Source organism: Rhinolophus ferrumequinum, chromosome 11, assembly GCF_004115265.2.
Source record: "Rhinolophus ferrumequinum isolate MPI-CBG mRhiFer1 chromosome 11, mRhiFer1_v1.p, whole genome shotgun sequence".
NCBI lineage: Eukaryota > Metazoa > Chordata > Mammalia > Chiroptera > Rhinolophidae > Rhinolophus > Rhinolophus ferrumequinum.
The window spans coordinates 48,162,692-48,186,472 of record NC_046294.1 but is presented as its reverse complement, the minus strand read 5'-3'; the positions used below and the strand labels follow the sequence as shown (position 1 = coordinate 48,186,472).

Genomic DNA, 23,781 nt, shown 5'->3' with positions numbered 1-23,781 from the left:
AGACCAGCCCAGAGCTGACCTGGGGCAGGTGAACTGGGGAACTCGCCTTGGTGTAGTGGCTGCTGCAAGGTTCTAGGGCCTTATTAATCAGTCCGAGGCAGCAGAGGATAAAAATACCGTGGGAGCACACTCCTGGAGGAAGAGAGCAAAGCAGATTCAGGAATGAGTCACAGAGCCCAAGCCCTAAATTTAGAAGGTGCTGCAGGAGGCAGCCTCCCCCGGGGGAGCACTGTGGAGATGCCGTTTACCCAGGGCCTCCGGGCAGGGGGCAGTGGTTGGCAGGAGTCGTCTGCACATCCGTGCATTGTGATTAAAGAAAAAGTCATTTTGAGTTGCTGCCTACTCAGAGTTGAGCCCTTGAAAAAATTAGTGCGTCTGCCCCAATCACCTTATAAGTGATGGGTGCTTGCTACCCTGCTCTCTGTCTCCTGCTCCCTCGTGACCTGGGACAGAGGACTGCCCTTCCCCAGGCTCACTGTACCCCCTCACTTCTGGGATCTGTAAGTAACAAATCTTGTGACTACTTCCTTTGTGTTAGTGTATTGAAGTCGCGCCTTCAATCAAACGGTTTTCACTTCTCCAAAATGGGAGCTCAGATGCAAGTTGTGGGTGGTTTGTGCCCCCTCATTCAGCAGGTCATAATCTGCATATTCTTCACAGGCCAGCTCTGAGTTTTCCGATGGAAATGCCCCAGGGGAGCTGAGCCTGTCCTAGGCCGATTCCACGATTCCACGTCTGGATTTTAACCCCAGAATAAACCCCGACCCAGGGCAGAGCCGTCAGCCCTATTCTGTCAGCCCCTTTCTCAGAGCCGCTAGCCAGCCGTCCCCAAACAGCCCCTGGATGTGGAGATCCAGGTACTGTCCTGCTCCCTGCCTGGGCGTGGCCACGCTCCCTATGTCCCACTGTGTCCTAGCATCCCGTTGTCAGCCACTGAAGAAGGGGCTCTGGGGATGCAAGGAGCCATTGAATGAAGGCCTCCCAAAGGGGACTCATCCAGGCTTTTGGCAGTTGTTTGGAATTGGGGATAAGGGAGGGAGACAAGATGTCATAGGGCCACACACACCCCCCCCCGCCCCCCCCCCCCCCCCCCCCCCCCCCGTCTGCTTTATGCTCAACCTCCAGGCTCCAGGTGAACCCAGGCTGTTGTTGTTTTTTTCTCCCTCCAGATCAGAAGAAGAAGGTGCTACCTCCAGGTCAAGGAACAAAGACCCAGGAAAGAGGCCATGACTTGGGGACAGATGCTAGACCTGGGAGAAGGGGACTCAGGAGACAAGAGCTGATAGCAGCTGTGGCATTTATTGAGCGTTCACTGCGTGCCAGGAGGAGGACTGAGCAGTCCACCTGCCTGAACTCGCTTCATCCCTATTGCGATGATATAAATCCTAGTAGTCTAGCCATTTTAGACATGGGAAAACTGAGGCACAAAGAGGTTCAGCAACTTTTTCTACATCACACAGTAAGAGGTTCTCACCCAGACAGCCTGGCTCCTGGCCCAAGCTCTTAGCCATTATGCTACACTGCTGAGCAGGGATTTCACCACGTCTGCCCCATCCTTCCCTCCTCATCCTGCAGTCCCTGCACCTAGGGCCCTGGGAGCTTCCCTCTGGGTCTGCAGGGTCCTGCCGCCCAGGTGCCCCAGGCTTGGGGGAGGGAGGGGCCGAATAACAGGCCCCCCCGCCCCCCTCCCGCCCGTAGGACTTCACAATTTACAGAGCACTGTCACCTGCCTCAGCCTGGTTGGAAGGCATCTTGAGTATCACCATTTGACTGGAAAACAGTCCTAGACGGTGCAGGGCCGGTAGGTAGGGCCCAGAGCAAAACTATGGAGACTCCCCCTTTAGGAGGACCCCAGGCCCAGATGGACACTCACCTCCCACCCGCGCGTGCGCGCGCACACACAGACACAGACACAAAATACTGGGTACCCCTGCTGATGATGTGTAGTGGGCACTGCTCCTGCAGGAACCCAGTCTGATTGCCAGTCAGTGCAGCTTCGAAAGCCCTGGAGTTTCCTGTCAGACTCTCCTCATCCATTTGCTTGACCCCAGGCCCTCCCCTCAGAAGGACAAGTGTGTCTGGCCCTTCTTCTACCAGGGCAAGGACTCCAGCCCTGGGATGAGGCTCCTTTTCTGGCAGCCCACATAACTTCCGTCTTAGGGTTTCTTAGTTTTTAATCTTAAAGCTGGGTTCTCAGCGTCCTGCTTCAGGACAGTTTCCAGCTTCTGGGGCTAGAGGGACCTCTGGGGGGCACTCAGGATCACCCTTTGGATGGTGGGAGGGATGGGGTCCACCCCGAAAGCCCCCAGGCTGTGACTGTTCCTGCGGGGAGAAGCTCCTCTGAGAGGATTGCTTGAGGAGTGCCGTCCTGCCCAGGGACACAGCATGGCCCAGGGATCAACGTAAGAAACATCCAAACCTGCAGAAAAAGTTTATAAGAGTTTATTTGAGCCAAACTGACAACATATGCCAGGGAGCAAGATCTCAAATGCTCAAAAAAAATACTTGGGACATACTTAAACTAAAGATGATTCTTTGCTTATCTGAAAATCAAATTTCACTAGGCGTCCTGTGTTTTATCTGGTGGTTCTATTTCAGCGCTCCGGATGACCTGGCATGCCCAAGCATGCGTGCCTTGGTCAGGCTGGCCACACAAGAGACTGAGATGGTGAATGGCTGTGTGGGACTATGACGGGACAATCAGTGCGATGGTTTGTGGCTGTGACAATGTCACCCGGAGGAGCAAGGGTGTTGGTAACTGTGTGACTCTCTGTGACTCCCTCAGCTCTAGCAGCTCCCTAAAGGCAGGCAGTTTGCTCAGGGAGGCCCAGCTGGGTTGGAGACCCACCCTGGGCAAACACTTAGATCCAGCTGAGGGACTGGATCCGGATGATAAAGGACATGTCCTTCTCAAGGCTGAGCCAGCCCTGGGGGCCCTCAGAGTGCTTACCCTGGGCCTTTCAGAGGGGCCTCTGGAACCACTTCTCTACTTGGCTACCTCCTGGTGACATCACACAGGTCACTGCCCAGTTTTCTAGAACAGTGCCCCTAGGATACTGACTCATTGCCATAGCAACCTGGAAATTTTCTCCACCCAAACTGGCAGTCCCAGTTACCCCTGAGGAGGGGCTGGTGGGAGAAGGAGTTGGGTGGCACTTCTCATCTCCCAAAGGGGAGATCGAGGCAGCCATTCATCTGACTGACTAGATGGTGAGTAGCAGGAGCAAGTCAAGACTTGGGACACTGGGCAGGGTGGGGTCCCTGAGTTGAGGCTGAATCTTGAGGCGAGAAAGGGTGGGGGCTGCGCTAACATCACCCGCAGGGTAGTGAAAGGGGGGTCATGTCATGGAGAGCAGGAACAGAGCCTTGGGTTAAGAGCTGGGAGACCTCAGTTCTTATCTCGCTTTGTTCCTGCTGGCTGGGCCTTTGTTTATCTGTACAGTGAGGGGCTGGGGCCAGATGGCAGTAGTCTGGGGGTCTTTAGTTCTGATGGGGACCCAGTGGAGGAAGCTGAGGGGAGTGCTAGGAACCGGGACATGGGTGGCTGCAGGCTGGGGTCCTGCCTCCTGCTCCAGTGGCTTTCAGGGGTCAGTGAGCATAGTCTGGTGTGAATCTGTCCAAACCTCCCGGCCCTATTCCAGGAGTCACTGTCCTGAGGTACAAGAGGTCCCCATATGGCTCTGACTTGCTGTGTGATTCAGGGCCTCCCCTGCCTCCTGCGGCCTCAGCTGTGCTCTGTGCAGGTACGTGTGTGAGACCCGAGGCTGGCTCAGCACCCTGGGCAACGATTCCTCACACTCCCCTGCCACCTCTCAGTTTGCTAAGCACCTTCTCCTTCTAGAACACGCTCCCACCTTCCATACCCACTCTGACTCCGTCTCAGTGATGCCCGTTACGGGGCGGGGACCCGGACAGGAGCCAGACCTGGGCCCTGTTCTGGGGGCCCAGAGAGGCAGCTCGATCTGCCTCCTGTGGAGGGGCCCTGTGGCTGGGCAGGGGGCTGCAGGGGACAGAGAAGGGTCACACTTTGCCAATCTTTTCTGCTGTTTAATCTTTCACAAGAATCTTAACAACCATCATATTCAGATGTTGTTACCTTAACACAGCCTGTTGAAAACATGCCGTTTTTGGACAATTTATTCCTCCCTCCTCCCCCCCCCCCCCGTTATATTTTTGGTTACTTATTTGGGAGTGAAACTGACACACATACAACTCTTGTCATTACAATAATTCTCAGAGAGTAGGTATTATTATTCTAAAGGCTCAGAGAGGACTTGTCACCTGCCCTTGATCACACAGATGGGAAATGGTATAGCCAGGATTTGAACCCAGGTTCTCAAGTCAGTTGCACTGCCAGATTGTAGGAAGCAGGGGTAGCCGAGTCCCAGGACTCTTTTCCAGACTCCTTCCCCAGGACCACTCTACCAGCCCTCCTGAGTTCACTCTTCTGCTCTAGAGCAGACGGGACCATTCTCTCTGTTGCTCAGCGGTGTTTGAGACAGGACATGAATCTGTTTTGATCCTAGCATGTTTGGGAGACTGAACCCCTGAGCCAGATATACCTAAATTCCTGGGCGGGGGGGCTTGCAAGAGCAAATTAATGATGAGTAGGATGGGGAGTGATGCCCCTCTGCCCACCCACTAGCCAGTTAGCCTGGCCTGAACCCAGAACCCAGGATTGAGTCCAGAGCATGGCCATCTGAACCCAGGGATACCAGGTCACCCACCATTTCTGACCCAAGACCCAAAAGATTCATTCTTGGTTAATCTATGTTTGGATTTGAGTGATAATTTGGTTTCTGCCATCTGTACCACCCTAAGTATCTCCTTGAGACTGGGTGGGGAAATCCTTCTGTCATTCTGCCTTCATTGCCACCTCCTGCTGTCACCGCAGACTTATCTCTTTTACCGTGGACTGGGTGACAGGCATGAGAGGTTTACTGCCCTGGAGCCTGCTGTCAGCTGAAATGTGTGTTATCGGGGCCTGAGAAGCCAAGAGCCGACGGGCCAGTGCTCCCCTCTCTTTTCCTCATGGAAGATCCCAGAGGCTACGGTTCACAAAGCAGGCGCTGTGTACCTCTCTTTGGGTCTCCCATCAGCCTGGATATGAGCCTATTACATGAGCCTATTACACAGAACATTGAGGCCAGGAGGCAGTTACCTGCCTAGAGTTGGGGTGGAGGCAGAGGAGGTCCACAGTGAGAGCCAAAGCCTCGGCCTCCTGAGCCCCGAGCCAGCCCCCCCCACCCCCCACCCCCGCCACCCCAGACACTTAAAAAATGAATGTGGTTTAGGGGGGGGTGGTGTGGTTATCTGATTATGCCCCACACACTGCAGATCTCAGTTCTCATGGGGACCTGCAACTCATTTTATAGGATTTACTTTGCAGAATGCCCCTTGGGGTCACTTGCCATCACACACCTGCTCACCCACAGCACTTTTAAAACATCTAAAAGCCCTAAGCACTTCAGGAAGAAACACCTCTATTTGTGAACCCATGATGACAACTCCTCATTTTTCTTTAGCGACTTTAGGAGAAGCTGTCCCATCCCAGAGCTCTAAGATCGTGAGGCTAGGAGGTTATACATTTGGATCCCCTCATTCTAAGATGGGAACTAAGGCAGCCAGAGCAGAGAAAGGACCCCTGTGATGGCAGGAAGCTGAGACCTGGGTTGTGGACAGGATGCCCATGTACTCACTGTGTGACACTGGGCAAGTGGTGGGTACTTGTTGGTCCCTGATAGCTGCCCATCTACGGGAGCTCACCATGGGCCCGCCCTCCCAGTTTCTGGTCAAGGGCCAGTCACTGGGGTCAGGGAATGTTCAGCCTTGGGCCTTGTACCACACTCATACTGGCCTGGCCTCAAAGAAGTTGAACTCTTGGTCTCAGTTCACACAGAGCAGCAGCTGCAGGCAGAGCTGGCACTAGGACCCAGGGGCAGGTGACCGCCTCAGGCTGGAAGGGGTGGCTGGAGTGCTGGTGGACTTATCTCCCCATGGCTGTGGAGCAAGGCCAGCTCTGCCTAGGAGGGGACAGAGGAGCCCCAGTGCTCTAGAGTCAGATGCTTTTGAGAACCTAGTCTAGTCTATGGGAGGTGTGTGGACACTCGCATGGGTGCCCACGAGGGGTGGTGGTGGACAGGGCCAGGGTCCCAGGCTGGAGGGGAGCCTTGTTAAAACTCCCAGCTGGGGCTGGAGGTTGTGCCAACCTCTGGCCAGCCTGTGAAACTTGAGGCTAGTGGTTAGTGAGGGATGCAAGCTGTAGGCATCTCTGAGTTGCTCTCGATTGTGGTGGGGTGTGAGTGCCCATCTTTGGGTCTTTGGGTTGTTCTGGGGTCTACGTGCCTGTGTGTAAAGTTAAGGAGTTTGTTGCAGAGGTGTGTACCTGTGACTATGGGAAGGAGGCAGAGAGAAGGGGCTCACAATTAACTTCCAGAATCCCTCTTCTAGCACCTCCTCGCCCCTCTTCTCAGAGCTCACTCTATCTTGGCCCCACCCCGCCCTGTCCCTAGCCCCTGCCTGAGAACGGGTCCCTCCCGGGCCAGGTCCCCTCCCAGGTCGGGCGGGGCGGGCGCTAGGACCCTGCGGGGCGGGGCGGGGCTGGAGCTCAGTCCGCTGTACCTCCGCAGCCTGGAAAATACCAAACCCAGGCGAGCGTGCCCCCGAGCTTAGCCCGGAGGGAGGGAGGGGGCGCGCGGGGCAGGGGGCAAGGGGCGGGCCGGGCGGCGGGACCCACTGCTCCTCCCCCAGAGGCCCCGCGCGGCCCCTGTCGCCTGGGCAGCGGCAGCGCGGCGGCGGCGGCGCTCTCACCCCGGCCCCGGCGGCCCCGCGGAGCAGCGGGCACAGGTGAGCGGGCGGCCGGGCGGGCGCCCACCCCGCCGCCACCCTGCCCCGCGCGCTTCTCGCGCCCGCACCGCAGCCGGTGTGAGTTGAGCCTGGGTCGGCACTGCGCCGTCACCGCCCGACCGTCCGTCACCTCGGGTCCCGGACTCCCCTGGGTCCCGACAGACTCTCGAGGGCCCCCGCACCCGAAAAGCAGCCCCCACTCCAGCCCCAGGGAGGTCTGGGGTCGCTCCTTGGGGATGGCCCCCGTGACTGCCCTATGCGGGTCCGCCCTCACCAGGGGCCAGCCCTGCTTATGCCGAACTCTCCAGCCGCCCAGGACCCCGGACAGCCCCACCCGCGCCCCCAGTGCACTGACTCCGGTACCCAAACCGGTCTTGCAGGTCCCAGGAAGGTGGCGTCAGCATCTGCAGCCGCGTCGACGTTGTCTGAGCCTCTGCGGAGGACCCAGGAGAGCCGGACTAGGACCAGGGCCCTGGGCTTCCCCATGGAGAAGCCAGCTGCCTCAACAGAGCCCCAAGGGCCTCGGCCAGTCCTGGGCCGCGACAGTGTCCAGGTGCCCGACGACCAGGACTTCCGCAGCTTCCGGTCAGAGTGTGAGGCCGAGGCCGGCTGGAACCTGACCTACAGCAAGGCCGGCGTGTCTGTGTGGGTACAGGCTGTGCAGATGGACCGGACCCTGCACAAGATCAAGGTAGGGTTACTCTGACCCGTGTGCAGCCTCACTGCCTCTGACCTGGGTCTCCTGGTCCTCCTGCGGGGCCACAGACACCTGGTTGCGCAGCGCAGAGTCTCCTGCCAGGAACCCGGAGGAGGCACCGTTTGCTCTTCCAGCCCCCATCACACAGATGGGCCAACTGAGGCCTGGAGAGGGGGGTGTGACTCTAGCTCACCTAGGCAGAACCCCGGCTTCTGCATGCCCCTGCCTGCTCCAGGGAGATGGACTGCTGCCTGGCCCATCTAGGAAGTGGCATCCCTCAGGGACCCCTCAGGGACCCCTCTGCCCCCGCAGCCCTTCACTTGGTCTCCAGGTGGGAGACCGAGCCCTTCTCTTCTTAATTCCTGGTTCTCTCAGCCTGAGCTGAGAGTGGGGGTCTCTTTCCCCACTCTCTGCGCACTTGATTCCTTCCTGCCTGGTGCCCTGCTGGTCCCCCTTCTTTCCCTCCCTGGCTGCTCCCTGAATATCCTGCAGAGACTCAGGATTGTGCCTCGCAGATATTGAAGACAGGGCTTAGATGTCCCTGACTTACACAGGGCCAGGCTGGAGATGGGCTGGGGGGGGCGGGGGTCCAGGGAGACGAGAAGAGGCACGTCAGCCCCTTACAGCCATCAACCCCACTTCTCACAGCCCTCTTTGCCACATCAGAGCAGGCTTAGGGTGGGACCCCTGAGCCCTTTGGGGCCTATATGGGACAGAGGCTGGTAAAGACTCTGGTTTAGAGGGCTCAGCAGCTGCCCCCAACACATCTGGCAGTGTAAGTGCCACATTTCAAGGGGGGCATGTCTCCCCTTAGTGGGCTCCTGGCAGTAGGCTGTGCCCTTCACCCCCCTTCCTTCTTTCTTGCCTTCCCCTTTCTGCTGTCCTTCTGGAACTGGGAAGGTGTGTATCCCTGTTGCAAAGGATGGGAGGTCAGGGCACTAGACCCAAGAGGGCCTCCTGCCTTCCCTCCATTCTAGCTCCTCCTATCTTGGACCTGCTCTCAGACTTAGCTTGTCGTCTCTGACCCTGTGCCTTTCTGCCTCCCTTTGTCTTCCTTATTTACAGCTTTGTCTATCTGGTCCCATGTGGCCTTCCCTTCTCCCCTCTATGACTCTCTCTCGGCACCCTGGCTATCTGACTGTCTCTTTCTTTTTGGGTTTCCATGTATGTCTCTCCCTCTAGGACTCTCTGCCCAGATCTGAGGACCCTGAGCTGGTGGCTTCCCTGGGGGCCTGACCTATGTCTGAGCCTGAAGAGCAGGAAAGGGGAGGGCAGCTGGTATGCGCCAGCCTGGTGCTCTCTGAGGGCAGGGGATAGGTCCTATGCCAGTTTGTGTCCCCAGCACCCAACACAGACAGAGCAGGGATGTTGGCTGAATGAAGGATGGAAAGAAAGAAGGGAGGAACAAATTGAATGGAAGGCGCCCAAGGTTGTTGTGTGACTGGGACGTGGGAAAGGCGTAAGGCGAGTGCTGCACAGTGGGCTGGGGAACTGTAGTTTCCCCACTCAACTGGTTCTCCAGCGGGAGGGAAGGGGAAGATCTGAACTGAGTCCAGTGCTCCCACCCTCTGTGTCAACAGGGAGGAGCTGCCTCCTCCACCTGGCTTGGTTAATGAATAAACCCAGCCCAGGACTGGAGTTGGTGGGTCTGGGGGCCCAACCGCCGTCCCAGACCCCTTGTTGCCAGATCAGACTTGTCTGGTGGCTGTCCTGGGGAGTAGAGAGGACTTGAAAAAGTTGGGGTATTATGGGCTTGTGGTTAGGGCACACATCCTCCGCGGCAGGCAGTACCCCGACCCTCCTTCCCTCTCAGACTGAGCAGAAGTTGGAGGTGCCAAAGGGCTTTTTCCAATCCCTGTTTCATACTCCCTCCTCACTGGGGTGCAAGTGAGGACACTGAGAACCAGAGAAGGACAGGAGCCAGCCCAGGGTCACCCAGACAAGTCCCAGCAAAGCTTGGGCTCACATCTTAGTCAACATTATGGCATCTGACCCCATCGATAACTCTTTGAAGGACGCAGTGTTCTCATCATCAAATTTTCCTTTGATAAATGAGAAAGCTGAGGCCCAGAAAGGGGCGTGGCTTGCCAAGGCCACACAACAGGTCTGAAGCCAGAGTCCCAGAGATGATTGGGTCGCTCCTGGAGGCTGGGACTCAATCCCAGTGTTTGTTGAGCTCCGACTCCCTGCCCCCTCTTGCACCATCCTGTCCTGGACATCCCCCCTGGGCTGGGAAAGCCAGTTGCCCCCTGGACATGCCCTGTGCTCGTGATCCCAGGGTGGGGGATGGATCCACCTGTCTACCCGATTGATTTTCTCCGCCTCATCTCCCACCCCCCAGACTTATCTTCTCCCGTCCCTGTGTCCAGAGGTCCCTGGAAGCCACTGTGGCTCTGGGCCCAGTATATGGCACCAGGACAAAGGGAAGGAGCTGCTGGAGGCCACCTCCATCCTTTCCCTCCCTCCTGGCCTCCAGCCTGGCCTGGACCCAGGCCTGCACTGTGCTCTGGGCACTGGAGAGGAGACAGACATCACCTCCTGAGAGGTCAGGCCCTGTCCCAGACAGAGGCAGATGCTGAACATGCATCCTGGGTCTAAGGCAGCTTGAAACTTGAACCCAGGTCTCTCAGTGCCCAGGCTAGGCTTCCCTGTGGCTCCTGGAGTGGTATGAGAAATGGGAACGCAGCGGGTCTGTCAGTCATTCAGGCAGGGGTCTTCCTGGCTGTGGCATTCTCGTGTGTGTGTGTGTGTGTGTGACTGTGGGCATGTCCCTCCTCTCTGAGCTGTTTCTCTATGTGTGCCATGGGGCTCCCTGGGCTCCAAGAGCCTCTGAACTCACCGCCTGTGCTGGGGCCCATGGGAGCGGGATGAAGAACAGGAGACAGAAAGCAGGAGATGCCATGGCGGGCCCATGCCCAGCCCTGCCCTGGATGCTTCTGTGCTCAGATTCTCCAGTGCGGCTGTTTGCCGAGCCTGGTGCTTGGTCAGCCATGTGAGAGGCAGAGGAGCCCTGCTCCTTATCCTGAGAGGTTTCAGACCCTGGTAGAGAGAGGAATGGCAATTCCAGGTCACCTCTGCCTGCTGCATGGCAGATGTTCACAGGGAGATGACAGAGGCAGGAGTGGGCCTGGTAGGAAGGGCTCTTCAGGGGCTTGGTGGCTGGAGCAGGACTGGGAGGTCTCTTGGGGAAGAGTGGCTGAGAACCTGAGGTTCCTCTTGCCCTACACAGTAAGCTGGGCAGTGGGGACCTATCTTCTCTGACTTCCTGTCCTGCGGCTCTTCCCCTTCCCTTTTGGGGAAACCTCAAGTGGCCACTCCCTGCCCTATCTCACTATGCACCTGCTCCCACACCACAGGGGTTCCAATCTTCCAAGCCGGAGCTCAGGCTTGTCCCCTCTCAGCACCTCATTCTCTCCCCTGTTGAAATGAGGGATCGTCTCAGGGATTTCCAAGGGCTCTTCTCACTCTTCACAGTCCATGGGACTCAGAAGGTCATGGATGGAGAAAGTGGAGGCAGGGGCAGGGAGTCTTTCCACGGAGTCTTCACAACTTTCCTGTGGCATGGATCTTACTAACCCCATCGAACAGATGTAGAAACTGAGACTCAGAGCAGGAATTCACTTGTCCAAGGCCAAACAGAACGTGGCTGAAGCGGGATCAGACCTCAGGTCCTAGGGTTCAAGGCTGAGACCTCTAAGGCTGAGATCTCTCTGCTCCCTTGGACCCTTCTGTCTCCAGGACCCTGTGGCTCCCTGATGGCTTGGGTCTCCCTGTGCTGTATCATAGTGGGAGGGCACCCTGGAAGGGACCCAGCTGGGCAAAAGCCCAGTCCTTGCCGTGTGACCTCAGGGGTCACTTCACATTTGACTCAGTCTTTGTATCTGTGGTTGCAGGGGCAGGGGTTAATCTGGTTTCAGGACTTTGGACTTGGTGAGTTCAGGTGTAGGGTGGGCCTCTGTCCCCTCTGGGGCCCATTTCCCCATCTCTACAGGAAATTGCTGGCAGGTGGTTTGTAGAGGCTATCCTGGCCTTAGACCATGGTAGGGGGGTCTGGACACAGAGTAAAGGCAGGTAGCCAAGGCCTTGACAATCTGTACCCTCAGAGTGAGTGGGCACCTGAATCCAGGCTTAGGCCCTGAGGACCCCTATCCTGGCTGGCTCTAGCTCTGTCTTGGGACAACTGGAGGAAGTAGCTCCAGAGCTGTCTTCTGGGAACAAGTTCCCAGAGAGCATGATTCCAGGTAGTCAGGGTCCCGACCTTCTGGTGGGGAGCTCAGAGAAGGGAAAGGTCAGAAGTGTCTGGAAGCTTTAGGGAAGGCTTCCTGGAGGAGGTGCCCGGGTTGGCCTGAGGCTGTAGGAGTGAAAGCACAGGGTCCAGAGTCCCAGCCAGGTGGCCAGGGTCAGGTTGCTGCCCCTGCCGGGGTTTTAGCATCCTCATCTGTCAAATGTGGATGGTAGTGTTACCCTGCCTGTCTCGGGCACATCATTCTTTCATTCACTCATTCAGTGGATGTCCACTGATAGACTCTCTGCCTGGCCCTGTGCTGGAGGTTGGGGACAGAGAGGGGAATCAAACCCGAGCCCTGCATTCAAGGAGCTCCCCATTGGATGCTGGGACAGATACTTGTCACAGGAGCTGTGCAGACTCAGAGGGGGCCTTTGAACCAGGCTTGGGGGCCAGAAAAGGCTTCACAGAGGAGGAATGCTCAGGTGTTCCCTTTGGAATTGGGTGGAGAATGAGGAGTACACGTTTGATAGCATCAGCAGCCATCCATGCAGAGGGACAGCTGTGCAAAGGCCCGGAGGCAGGAAACAGGGAGTGCATTGGGAGAACTGTAGGTGTTTCGTGTGGGGCTTGGAACTCAGAGGGCTGGGAGTGTTTAGAGAGCTAGACCAAGGCCCTAGGACTTGTCGTGGAGGTTCTGGGGTACGAGGGGAGGGTTTTAGATAAGGCGGTGGTGGGAGGAAGATGCGGCTGTGTTGTCTGGACAGAGGTGTTGAGGCCTGTGCTAAAGGAGGGGCTGCGAGGAATGGAGCAAGGGATGCATCCAGGGAGGGTTAGGAGGCACAGTGGGTGGGACGGGTGGTTACGGCATAACCCTTTGCAATGTGCAAACTATGGAGTGCTGTGCAGGTTGAGCTGTAAGACAGTGTGGATGTACAGCCCCCTTGATGCCCGCCCTGGGGACAAGGAACCTCGTGAGCTGGAGTGGGTGCCTCCAGTCAGTGTCCTTCTGGGGCTAGAAGAGCCCCCCAGCCCCCAGGCTGGCTCTGTGCCCTCCATGCCCAGCTCCCTAGGCTCTGGCTTTTAAACTTTAACGAGCCCCAGCTCAAATTCCAGCCAAGAGTCTTTAAAGTTTCAGGAGATGAGAAAAAGGAGGGAGTCCTGGAGACAGATGGGTTTTCTTTCTTCCCCTGCGTCCCCACACCTGGCTGGGCTACCTGGAGCCAGGGCCGTGGTGCCCTGATCCACACACCTGGCACTCTTAGGGGATCTGGGACCTCACTGGGCGGCTCTAGCCTGTTCCTGAGGGACCAGTGGCCACAGGCTTGGGCACCAGGTTGCCACCGAGATAGGCAGGGATAGAAACCTCTTTCTAGCTGTGACCCCTTACCTTTGCCCTGACCTGTGCAAACGAGCATGCTCCAGCGACAGGCGAGAGGAAAGCTGCTCAGACCTGGTGTCAGGCTTGAGGTGTTTCCCTTCTCCCCCTCTGGCACACTTGGGCTAACCTTGATGCTCTGAGCCCCTGGAGCTTCAGAAACAGGCAGTGGAAGAAAGTAGCAGACCCAAAACTCGCCAAACCCAGGCTCCTCTCATCCGACACTACAGAGCCTGGGGCAGGTGGCGCGGGGCGGCTGAGCAGTTCCCTGGGGCTTTAGCCTAACAGTGGTCTTCCTGCCCCTTAGCCGAGGCTCCCTGAAAGCTGGTACTTCTACCTCTGATGTCTCTAGAATTCTTATGTCCTAGGTTAGGTGAACAATGACAACATGGTTACACCGCCCACACACACACACACACACACACACACACAGGAAGTGGTCTTTGGTCTCCCATGCAATGCCTGGGCCATTTAATCTCATTTGGGTTTCAGGGCATAACCCGCATCTGCCCATGGTTTCCTGAGATTCCCCTCTACCATCTCCCACACCCCCCCTCTGTCTTTGGACCCTTCCAGATTGCCTGGGACCTGGGACTGTATCAGAGAGATGATAACTCTTAAGGCAGAGGCCTGACAACCAGAGGGGATGGCATTCCCTGTGTGCCTCCAACAGTTAGTCATTCAACACATATTTACTGAGCACATACTATATGCTAAATATTGTCTGATATCTAGGAACCTAGTAGCAAACCAAACAGATTAGGTCCTGCTGTCATGGGTTTACATCCTGAGGGGGAGATAAGCAAAATAGAAGCAAACAAATAACTAAATAAGATACCAGATGGTGGTTGTGTGTTATGAGGACAGGATAATGTGATGGGGGTTGTTTGGACTTATATGCGTGGGCCTTCTGCGTGGGCCTGCATTATGGGTGCCTGTGTGTCCTTATTGAATGTGTGTGTGTGTGTGTGTGTGCGCCCGCGCGCGCACACGCTAGCCCCGAAGGTTGTGTGTCTGTGCCTCTGAGTGTGAGACTCTGTGTGTGTTTCTGTGTCTGGCATTACTCTGAGTCACACCCCCTCACTGCAGCAGAGTTGTCTCTGATCCAGTTATGTCTCCTCAGCTGTCTTCTGGTGGCTCCTGCCCCGCCCTGCTCAGCTCAGCTCTGCCTCTGCCATGGTTCCCTGCCTCCATCCAGCCTCCTGGCCTGGCCTCTGGGCCTATCTGTGGGTCTCAGAGTTTCCCCTTAGGATGTGTTTTCTATTCCTATCTCTGATGGTTACTACCTCTTCTTTTATGTTGCTACTGGTTCCTTTTCCTTCATTTTTTTTTTTTTTTGTCCCAGTTGTTTATTCGTTCAATAAATTTCTTCTCATGCCTCCCACCCACTCTGCCAGCCACTGTGCTGCTGCTCGGGACTTGGAGGTGGATCAGATCAAGGCTTAGTGGGCAGACCAGTGGGAATGGCAACAGCCCTCCATGAGGACTCAGGCGGAGGGAGGGAGGCGAGGGGCTGCCAGCATGGTTGGGGCTGCTCTGCGGGCCAGCAGGAAGGAGGTAGGCAGCAAGCTGAGATGGTCTGGGGGAGTCCTTCAGGGAGCTAGACTTCTGGAGCAGGGATGTGGGCTGAGGGGAAGGAAGGAGTGGAGGCAGAGCCAGAGTGAGGAGGAGGTTTTGGAGTTAGGATTTGACGAAAGGCAGAGAGAGAGGCCGCAGAGGCTCTCAGGCTGCGCAGTGCCATCATCAGCTCTGGGTTTCAGGAAGCTCTCTGGCTGCGGGGACAGATTGGCCTGGGAGCCAGGGGACCAGAGATGAGGATGTGGCTGCAGTAGTCCAAGCACGGATGGTGAGGCTTGCCTGGGGTTGGCAAAGAGGAGCTATTGGGAAGGTCCTGGCTGAGCAGAGTCCCAGGGGTGGGAATGAGGGACACATCCAGAGCCGGCCCAGGTTCCAGGCACAGGAGCAGAGCAGAGGGGAGTGGCACGGCAGGGAAGACAATACAGCAGTGGTGAACATGAGAGTGTGTGAGGCCTGTGGGCCATACATCCAGGGGCTGATGCCCAGGAGGCTATTGAAGACGCAGTCTGGAACTTACTAGAGAGCTTGGGGCACATCAGACTACTCGTGGTCCCTGCTGCACTGGGGGATGTTTATCCAATTTGTCTTTGTCTTGATGTTTGTGTGTCAGCCCTGGCCCTGCCGGGTCTCACTGGTCTCCCGCCACGCCCTCCTTTTTCTCCCATGCCCACCCACTCTCTTTCTCTGCTCAGCTCACCCTCCTCTGTCTGGCTCCCCCGCCTCCCCCAGAGCTGGAGCAGAGTGGCGGGAGCTCCAGACCAGGAGGTCAGGTTCTGAGACGTCAGCAGGATATTCCTCACTGCTGCAGAGCCTGCTGCTCTGGAGCCTGGGGGTGGGGGTGGGGGCGTCCAGGGAGGCTGCTGGAGACTGGGGGGGAGGAGAAGAAGGAGGCCAGGCAGGGATGAGTCATTTAGCCCCGACAGAGAGCTAAAGGGCCCAGCTTGGTCTGCCTAAGCAGACTTGGGGAGCTCTGTCTAAGGGAGGCGTTGCAGCACTGCCACTCCCCACCACAGTCTCAGGGCTGCCCCACTTTTGGGGAGAAGATGAGTTGGGGGTATCTGGTTTTAGAACCCCTTCTCTTCAGGGCTTGCCTGGTCATTTTGCAGATGGGAATACTGAGCCCGAAGGTGGGGGAAGGAGACCCTGCGTTGGGCCCACCCCACCACATGTGCTCTGTGTGTTCTTCTAGCTCCCCTCACTGCAGGCAGAGCGAGCCCCAAAAGCTCCAGCCCCTAGTGTGGACCCCCTAGAAACAGTCCTCCCCTGGCCAGGTGCTGGCCCACCTGGGATTTCTGGGGCCCTCCACAGAGGACAGGCTGGTTCTTGGGGAACAGCCTGAGGGGTGGACTTTGGGCACCAGTGGGTTCCAGGTTGGTTCCTCCACTTCACCTTCCTGAGCCACCATTTACAAATGGGCATAATCTTCCCTTCCAGGTGACTGAGAGGATGAGAGTAGGTGAATTTGCAAAGCCCCTAACACAGAGCCCAGCACAGAACTGGCACACATTCACATTTGCTGAATGGATGAATGGATGAACGGTCTTAGATACCCAAGGGACAGCTCCATTTCCTCTGCCTCCATCCTTGTTCACTCAGGTTACCTCGTGGAACTGCACGAGCACTCTCCTTCCCTCAGCCCATCTAGGCCGTTTCCAGTATCCAGGCTCACGCCAGCACCTCTGCTAGGAGCCTCTGCACCCCCTTACATCTGGGTGCCATCTGCTCTTCTCTTCATCCTCTAGGACTCTGCTTAAGTACCCCTGCCTGTACCTTTGTCCTCGGCTTCCCTCTGCCCCTACCCTGACTGCCCAGTGCTGTCATGCCCGTGCCCTGGCCTGAGGGTAAAAGGGCCCCGAGTCCCCTCAGGCCCCACTCCCAGCATGGCCACACGACTGAGCGTTTCCAAGGTAACTCAGCATCAGCATGAGCTACCTCAGGGCCCATCGCAGCTGAGTGCAGGCTTCCATGTCCAGGGAACAAGGACCTGGGGATTCTGGACAATACTCTTAACTTAGAAAAATATATACATAGTTTCTATATCTTATATAAACTATATTGTGCCAACAGTAATAAGAATCCAAAAATGAAAAATAAATCACCCAGAGCCTCAGTGCCTAAGTAAAACTTTTCCTTGATTCCTTCTAGCTGTCATTTAAAGATATAGATAATTTATACAGGACCATGGCACAGGTACAAGTTTGTATCCCCTTTTGTTCATTTAACATTGCGTCTGTGGAAGTTTCTCATATTGCTACAGAATTATTAATTCACCATCATTTCCCGCAGCGGCTCCCTGCCAGGCCTCTTCTGGGTTCTGAGGGTTCAGAGCCTGCTCAGCCCCGCCCCCGCCCCTGCCCTGCCCCTGCACTGGGGGAGGCCACAGTCCCCTATAGCTGGCAGTAATCATTAAGGTGATGTGTCACTGTGAACCCAGCTGGGCCCTGCTGCTGGTGGTGGTCCAGGTTGTTCTCCAACATATTTTGCTAATTACAAATGCAATAATATAGTCATGCATATTATAACAGAACTTTTTTCTTATTTTGTATTTTTTTCCTGACTATAAATTCCTGGTCCTGGGGTTCCAGGAATTCAGATAACACGTGCGTTTTTATGATTTTAAAAATATTTGCCAAATTGCTTTTCAGAATAGCAGGACACATTTTTGCTGTCACTCACCGTATACCAGTTTTACCATATCCTCACAAGCAGTGGGTATTTTATATATTTTTGTTAACTTACGAAGTATAAATTGGTACCTCACTACAATTTTAATTTCCTTTAACTATCAGAACTCATAAAGATCTCACAGCGAAGTCCCAGAATCTCCCAGGCACCTGTCTCTGACACCTCCTACCCCTACCCTCCACTTTATGAGGGTGACGGCAGAAGTAGTAATCAGCCTCAAGTGGCCATGGAGACTTTACAAGTCCAGGAGGTTTCCACCGTGGCTCTTCCTGCTGCATTCCCCAGAAGCACCGGGGCCACTCACCGTGGACGCAGCACCTTAAAGTCAGAGAAGCTCCTACAGGCGCCGGTCCTGCCATTCAGGCAACGGTTCTTCACTAAGCTGTGCCGGGTCCAGGGGATGCCAGGAGGAGCAAGGGGCCACAGCACTGTGGGCAAACCAGTGCATTGCAGTGCGTGCTGATGGAGGGAGGTCCTCGGGGGGAGGGGTAGTCCCCAGCCCAACCTGAAGAATGTGGGGACAGAGCGGGCTGCCTGGACAGGACACAGCCAGGCTGAAGTTGGAAGACAAAATGGGAAAGGAGCCAGTGCAGGGAGGTCCTGGGATGGCAGACCAATGAGACCTTTCTCCTCCTGTAACACCACTTGCCTGCCTTCCCTGATCCATTGTGTCAGTGCCCTGGAACTGATCTGGAGATTTGGGGGGGCATGGTGGAAGGTCTTAGAGGGTCTCCATTCTGGTAAGGACAGGAAGTGTATCTTCTTGTCTCATTGCTGGCCCTGTGGGCTTTGGGAAGGGCGGAGTCGAGGGCCCAGAAGCCAGCAAGCAGCAGCGAGCGGGCCCTGCAAGGAGAACTGGAGCAGGTGTCTGCGTCTCTCAGCCTGGCTGTGCTTGTGAGGGTGGAGTGTGTGTGTTGGGGGGTGGGATTTGTGCTGGTCCCCCGTGTAAGAGGGCCGCTCTCCCCTCCTTGTCCATCTACCCTGTGGAGAGAGAGAGGGCATTTTGTTATTCTAAACCTGTTTTCCTTGTCCCGCTATACCCTGCCCTTTGGGGACTAGCAGGAAGGTGCTCCCCTCGGTAGGGCTGAGAAGTCGGGGAAGCTGCTGGGGCCTGGGGCTGGAATGGGGTTGCTGCTGCTGGGGCTTTATGTACAAGTCTCATTTAATTCTCCCAGCTCCACTCTGAGGGGAAATTATCCCCGTTAGATACATGAAGATACTGGCACTCAGCGCTGAAGTCCTTTGCCCAAGCCAAGGCCACCCAGGCAGGACGCGGCCAGGGCAGAGGCCTGTCTGACCCAGATGGCCCCTGGAACTGCTGAGTAAACTGTGAGCCTGTGGGTCCCGACTGGGCCTCGTGGGGCAATGCCATGGCCAGACGATTCTCAGAGGGGCTTCCATGTGCAGAGCTGCAGTGCTGGGTGTTGGAGAAGTGTGGCCCTGCCTTTGAGTCCAGTGTGGCCTCATTCGGGGGAAGAATCTCTGAGCTTTGTCTCCCTGGTCAGCAAGCCCTCTGAATCCAATAAGCGCTGCAGAGTAACCATCAATTAACTAAGACAGTCTCCAGTTGCTAGTTTTAGCTGGGCCAGTCCTGCCCCTTGGTGAAAGGAGCAGCAAGTCCTGACACTGGGGTCAGGCTCACTCAGGCTCTGGTTCTCTGCCCCACCACAGTCAGCCATGTGGCCCTGGTCAGTCATTGTAACTCTCTGGGCCTCTGTTTTCCCCGCGGTAGTCTAAAGAGTAGTAGTGAAAGAGATCACCTCCTGGGCCGTTGGAACTTTGGGATAATCCGTGTGCCCCATACATCCCCTGGGCAAGGTATTGGAGACCTGCTGTGTGAGGTCTCGTGGTGAGCGCCAGACTTGGGTTCATCTGTCTGTGAATCAGTTTGCCCTGGCCTTTGGCCCTCAAGGCCACACCACAGTCCCACGGAGTAGATAGACGTGAGTTCTTTCCTCCTGCCTCAGGTCCACCATCTCCCTGGGTCCTGGGAGGTGCTGCTGCCCCTCCCCCCACCACTGATCTCCTCTGCCGCTGAGCATTGGGAAACCTCCAGAGAACCACTGGCAAACGGATGGGGGAGAGGAGAGGAGTAGAGAGAGACAGGTTGGGCATGGGGCCCTGCTCTGTGCATATTTATTTGAGCCTCCAGGCCGTTGAACCCACCAGTCCCTCGGCCTGAAATGCCCTCTCCCCCTGCAGCAGCTCAGCTCCTTCTTTTAGGTTTTGTCACCCTCCATTCCCGCAGCTCCCTTGCCCTCATTGCCCCCCGCCCCCCACCCTGCTCGTTCCCTACTGGGATTTTGTGTCCCTATGTCTCCTACTACCCACTCGACGTGGCGCCTCGTCTGGTTCGCCTCTGGGTCCCTGCAGGTCTGGCCCACAGCAGACTCCAGAAAGTGGTGAATGGATGGATGGAAGGGCAGGGCCAGGATGAGGCAAGAGTGGTGCCTAGGGCGTAAAATATAAGGAGGCGCCTGCAAATGTGACCCGGTCTTGGCCTGTGGAAGAGTGAATGGATGCTTGAAGACGCCTGCTGGAGAAATAACAGCTATGTGTTTTTTTTTAGTATTTGCTATGTGCCAGGCATATTATGTGCATTACCTCATTTAATATAATCACAGCATATTCATGAGATAGGTACTATTAGTATCCCCATTTGTCACTATGAGGAAACCAACACTCAGGAAACTTAAACCTTGTGCCCACAGGGAGGAGCTGGGATTGGAGGCTGGGATTGGCAGGCTCCAGGAGTCTCCCATGATGGCCTTCCTTGATTGTCCAGTCCCTTCTGACCATGGCTCGGTGGAACTTGGGGTGCTGGGGGGGCGGTGGTGGGCCCAGGGCTCTAGGCAATCCCAGGTCTCCACCTCATGGGTCTGGAGGGAGGACAGTACAGGTGTCACATTATAGTCCTCTGTGGTTTCTCTGGTGGCACTTGCTCCCTCTGGGCCTGTTTTCTCAACTGTGAAATGTCTGTGTGTCAGGCCCCCTGTAGTAACCAGGCCTTAAGGGCTTTGCAGCCCAGCATGGCTCCTTGGCTGAGCAACCCCTGCCTGGCCCCCCCTTCAGTTCTGGTTTCCAGGGGGAGCACCCAGGTATCCAGTTGAAGTGGCTAACGTGCCCAGGGCTTAGTGGAGGTGGGTTCTGGTCACAGGCTAGCCCACCAGGGACTTTCCGATGACTCACCCCACCCCCACTCATGCCTCCTAAAGCCTCTTAGAATTACACCTTGCTGTTGTGGCGGCTGGTGGGGCAGGAACAATGCTAGGTGTAATTTACCCGTCTTGGAGCAGCTGCACTGCCTCCTGGGGCTGTGGAAAGAGCCTGGCTGGGAGCCAGGCCTGCTGCCACACGGCCTGAGGACACCCTGCTCTCAGGACCCACCACCCAGACCTCAGCCCCTCAGCCAGCGTTCTCACCTTCCCAGCGCCCTCCTCCTCACAGGGCTGCGCTACTGGCCTTCCTCCCCAGGAGTGCCACGAGCTGGGAAACCTTTGAAGTTTCCCTCTTTATCTTGAAGATAAAATGTGATGCAGAGTTTACACTCAGTGGGCACCTGGTCTGTCCTGGGGCTCTGTGTGCTCCATCTACTGTCTGCTGTGTCAGAGGGAGCCCCTTGGTCCGCAGGCCACGACAACCCTGCTCCAGGAGGCCCAAGGAGAATGGGCAGTGTGGGCCCCTTCGCAGAGTGCACCCCGCCGTGAGTGCAGCCGTGCAGCCGGGTCCTGGGGCACTGAGGCTGGCCTGGGGGAAGAGCATTCCCCGGTCGGAGGCTGACCTACAGAGCACAATCCTGTTGTCCCTGCTCCTCCATAAGTCACTGACCAGGGAGCACGTTTGAGGACTTGCAAAGCTAAACCAACTTCCCAGCTCGGATTTAGAGAAGTTCTGGTTTCCTCAAAAGCCACACTTGGGTGCCCCTTGATGGTTAGGAGTATAGGAAGATCTGGTTTTGCATTTCTGCTCAGCCGCTTTCTGGCTGCCCGATTTGGGCTGGTTGCTTACTCTCCTGAGCCTCGGTTTTCTATTTTGCATCACAGGCATGATACCAGCTCCTAAGTTTGGGGTGAGGAGTGAGTGTCTATTGAATGCCTGGTGCAGCACTCTGCCCTCCATGTGGGTGCTGAATAGAAGGTTGTCTGAATGCCCCTGATGGTGCCACATCTGGCCTCTGCTGTCTTCTCTCGGGCCCTCTCATCGTGGCCCTGCCATCACTTGGTGTAATCATTCATTCATTCACTCACTCATGTTTTGTTAGTCTCCTTCAATCTGATATTGTTCCTGAGGCTTTCTTTTCTTGACTTTCACGACCCTGACACTTAGAGGTCAGTTATTTTGTAAAAGTTCCTCATCTTGTGTTTGTCTGATTTTCCTTATGGCTAGATTTGGGTAATGCATGTTTGGCAGAAATATCAATAAATGAGGCCTGTGTTCTTTTCTTTGCATCCTATCAGGCAGCATCCAGTTGTAACTTGTCCCCTTACTAACAATGTTCGCTTTTCATCTCTTGATGAAGGTGCTGTCTGCCAGGCTTCTCTACTGTGCAATTACTCATTTTCCCTTTGTAATTAATAAATATTTGACAGGAAATTAGTTTGAAACTATGTAAATACCCTATTCTTTGGTAAACATTCAATTTATTTATTCATACCTGTATATACTTTGATTTCCTATTTTATTCTGTGGAATATAATCTGTTACTATCATTATTTATTTTAATACGTGGCTTGTCCCAGCTTTATTCTGTGGTAGGTGGCCAACGGTCCTAGTTTGCCGGGTCGGAGGGGTTTACCAGGACGTGAATTTTTAGTGCTAAAACTGGGAATGCCCTGGGCACACACCGATGACATGGTCCCCAAACCAGTGGGAACTCTTCCCGTTGGCTCCCATGTCTGCAGAGCAAGGTTCCTAGCATTCTGTGTGTGCATCCTTACTTCCTGGTGTAATAAGATGTTCCCGGCTCATCTTACACTTACTCTGACCCAGCCCCCAGGTAACACGTATTTCCCTAAGAAGACCTGGAACCAGGTCCTTTTGAGTATTAGGCTACACCACACCATGGGAACTGGAGCAGATGGAGCGCATTCAGCTTCTGTACAGGCCACACTCTCATCTGCCTCTGCACCTATTCCCTGGCTGTTCTCTCCGCCAGGGCCACTTGGCAGACATCTACCTTCCATACTGAGCTTCTCCACGAAGACTGACTCCCCATCCAGCCCACAGAGCTGACCCCCTCCTCTGTGCCCTCATTGGGCCGTTGAGGGGCTCTCTCAACTGGGAGCCCCTCAAGGAAAGGCCCCAGATTCATCTCTGACTCTTCTGTGCTCCACACAGAGCTGGCACTGGGGGCTGTTCAATGACTGGATCTAGTCATACCCTCTCATGGAGCAGCTGGAAAGCAAACAGAGGAGGATGACTTGTTCAGGGTCACATGCGTCTTTGCTGGCTGGCATCTGTCCTTGAACTTCAGTTTTCTTAATTTTAAAATTGGGCTAATAGCTTAGTCTTGCTGTAAGAATAAAGTGCTGTAATGTGTATAAAGCACTTAGGGTTATCCCTGGCATGTGGTGAGTACACCTCTCAGTATCTCTGGGGGGTCTTTTTATTTAATTTTTTTCATTATTTCAGAAGCAATACTATACATTTTAGAAAATTAGCAATACAGCAGCAAAAAGAAAATAAAACCATCATATTCTCATCATTTAGAGATCCACACTGTTAGCATCTTAGTGGTTGTGCTTCCTGAGCTTTTTCTGTGCGTATATTCTCCCTATCCGAAATGAGATTATACCATGCATTCCATTTTGCCATCTCCTTGTTGTTTTTTTTTTGTTTTTTTTTTTAAAGATTTTATTGGGGAAGGGGAACAGGACTTTATTGGGGAACAGTGTGTACTTCCAGACCTGTTTTCCAAGTCAAGTTGTTGTCCTTTTAATCTTAGTTGTAGAGGGCGCAGCTCAGCTCCAGGTCCAGTTGCCGTTGCTAATTGCAGGGGGTACAGCCCACCATCCCTTGCGGGAGTAGAACAGGCAACCTTGTGGTTGAGAGGATGCGCTCCAACCAACTGAGCCATCCGGGAGCTCAGCGGCAGCTCAGCTCAAGGTGCTGTGTTCAATCTTAGTTGCAGGGGGCGGAGCCCACCATCCCTTGAGGGACTCGAGGAATTGAACTGGCAGCCTTGTGGTTGAGAGCCCACTGGCCCATGTGGGAATCGAACCGGCAGCCTTCGGAGTTAGGAGCATGGAGCTCTAACCGCCTGAGCCACCGGGCCAGCCCCCTCCTTGTTTTTTTAAGGCAGCAATCTCTGCCATTTTGTTTCAGTAAATTTTCAGCACATCTAATACTCATCATATTCACACTTCTCCAGTT

At 55.4% G+C, this 23,781-nt stretch overlaps 1 protein-coding gene across 3 annotated transcripts in view; it reads left to right on the top strand.

Moving 5' to 3' along the window:
- STARD10 (StAR related lipid transfer domain containing 10) overlaps positions 1 to 23,781 on the top strand; it is a 31,251-nt gene that overhangs the window by 2,026 nt on the left and 5,444 nt on the right. The window contains exons 1-2 of one of the 3 annotated variants that reach the window (XM_033120106.1): positions 6,619 to 6,650; positions 7,227 to 7,537. In XM_033120106.1, the coding sequence (XP_032975997.1) occupies positions 7,331 to 7,537 (207 nt within the window). In that variant the 5' untranslated portion in view covers positions 6,619 to 6,650; positions 7,227 to 7,330. Of the gene's footprint in view, positions 1 to 6,618; positions 6,651 to 6,701; positions 6,847 to 7,226; positions 7,538 to 23,781 lie in introns of those variants that run through there. The other 2 variants (XM_033120104.1, XM_033120105.1) reach the window with 2 other exon arrangements.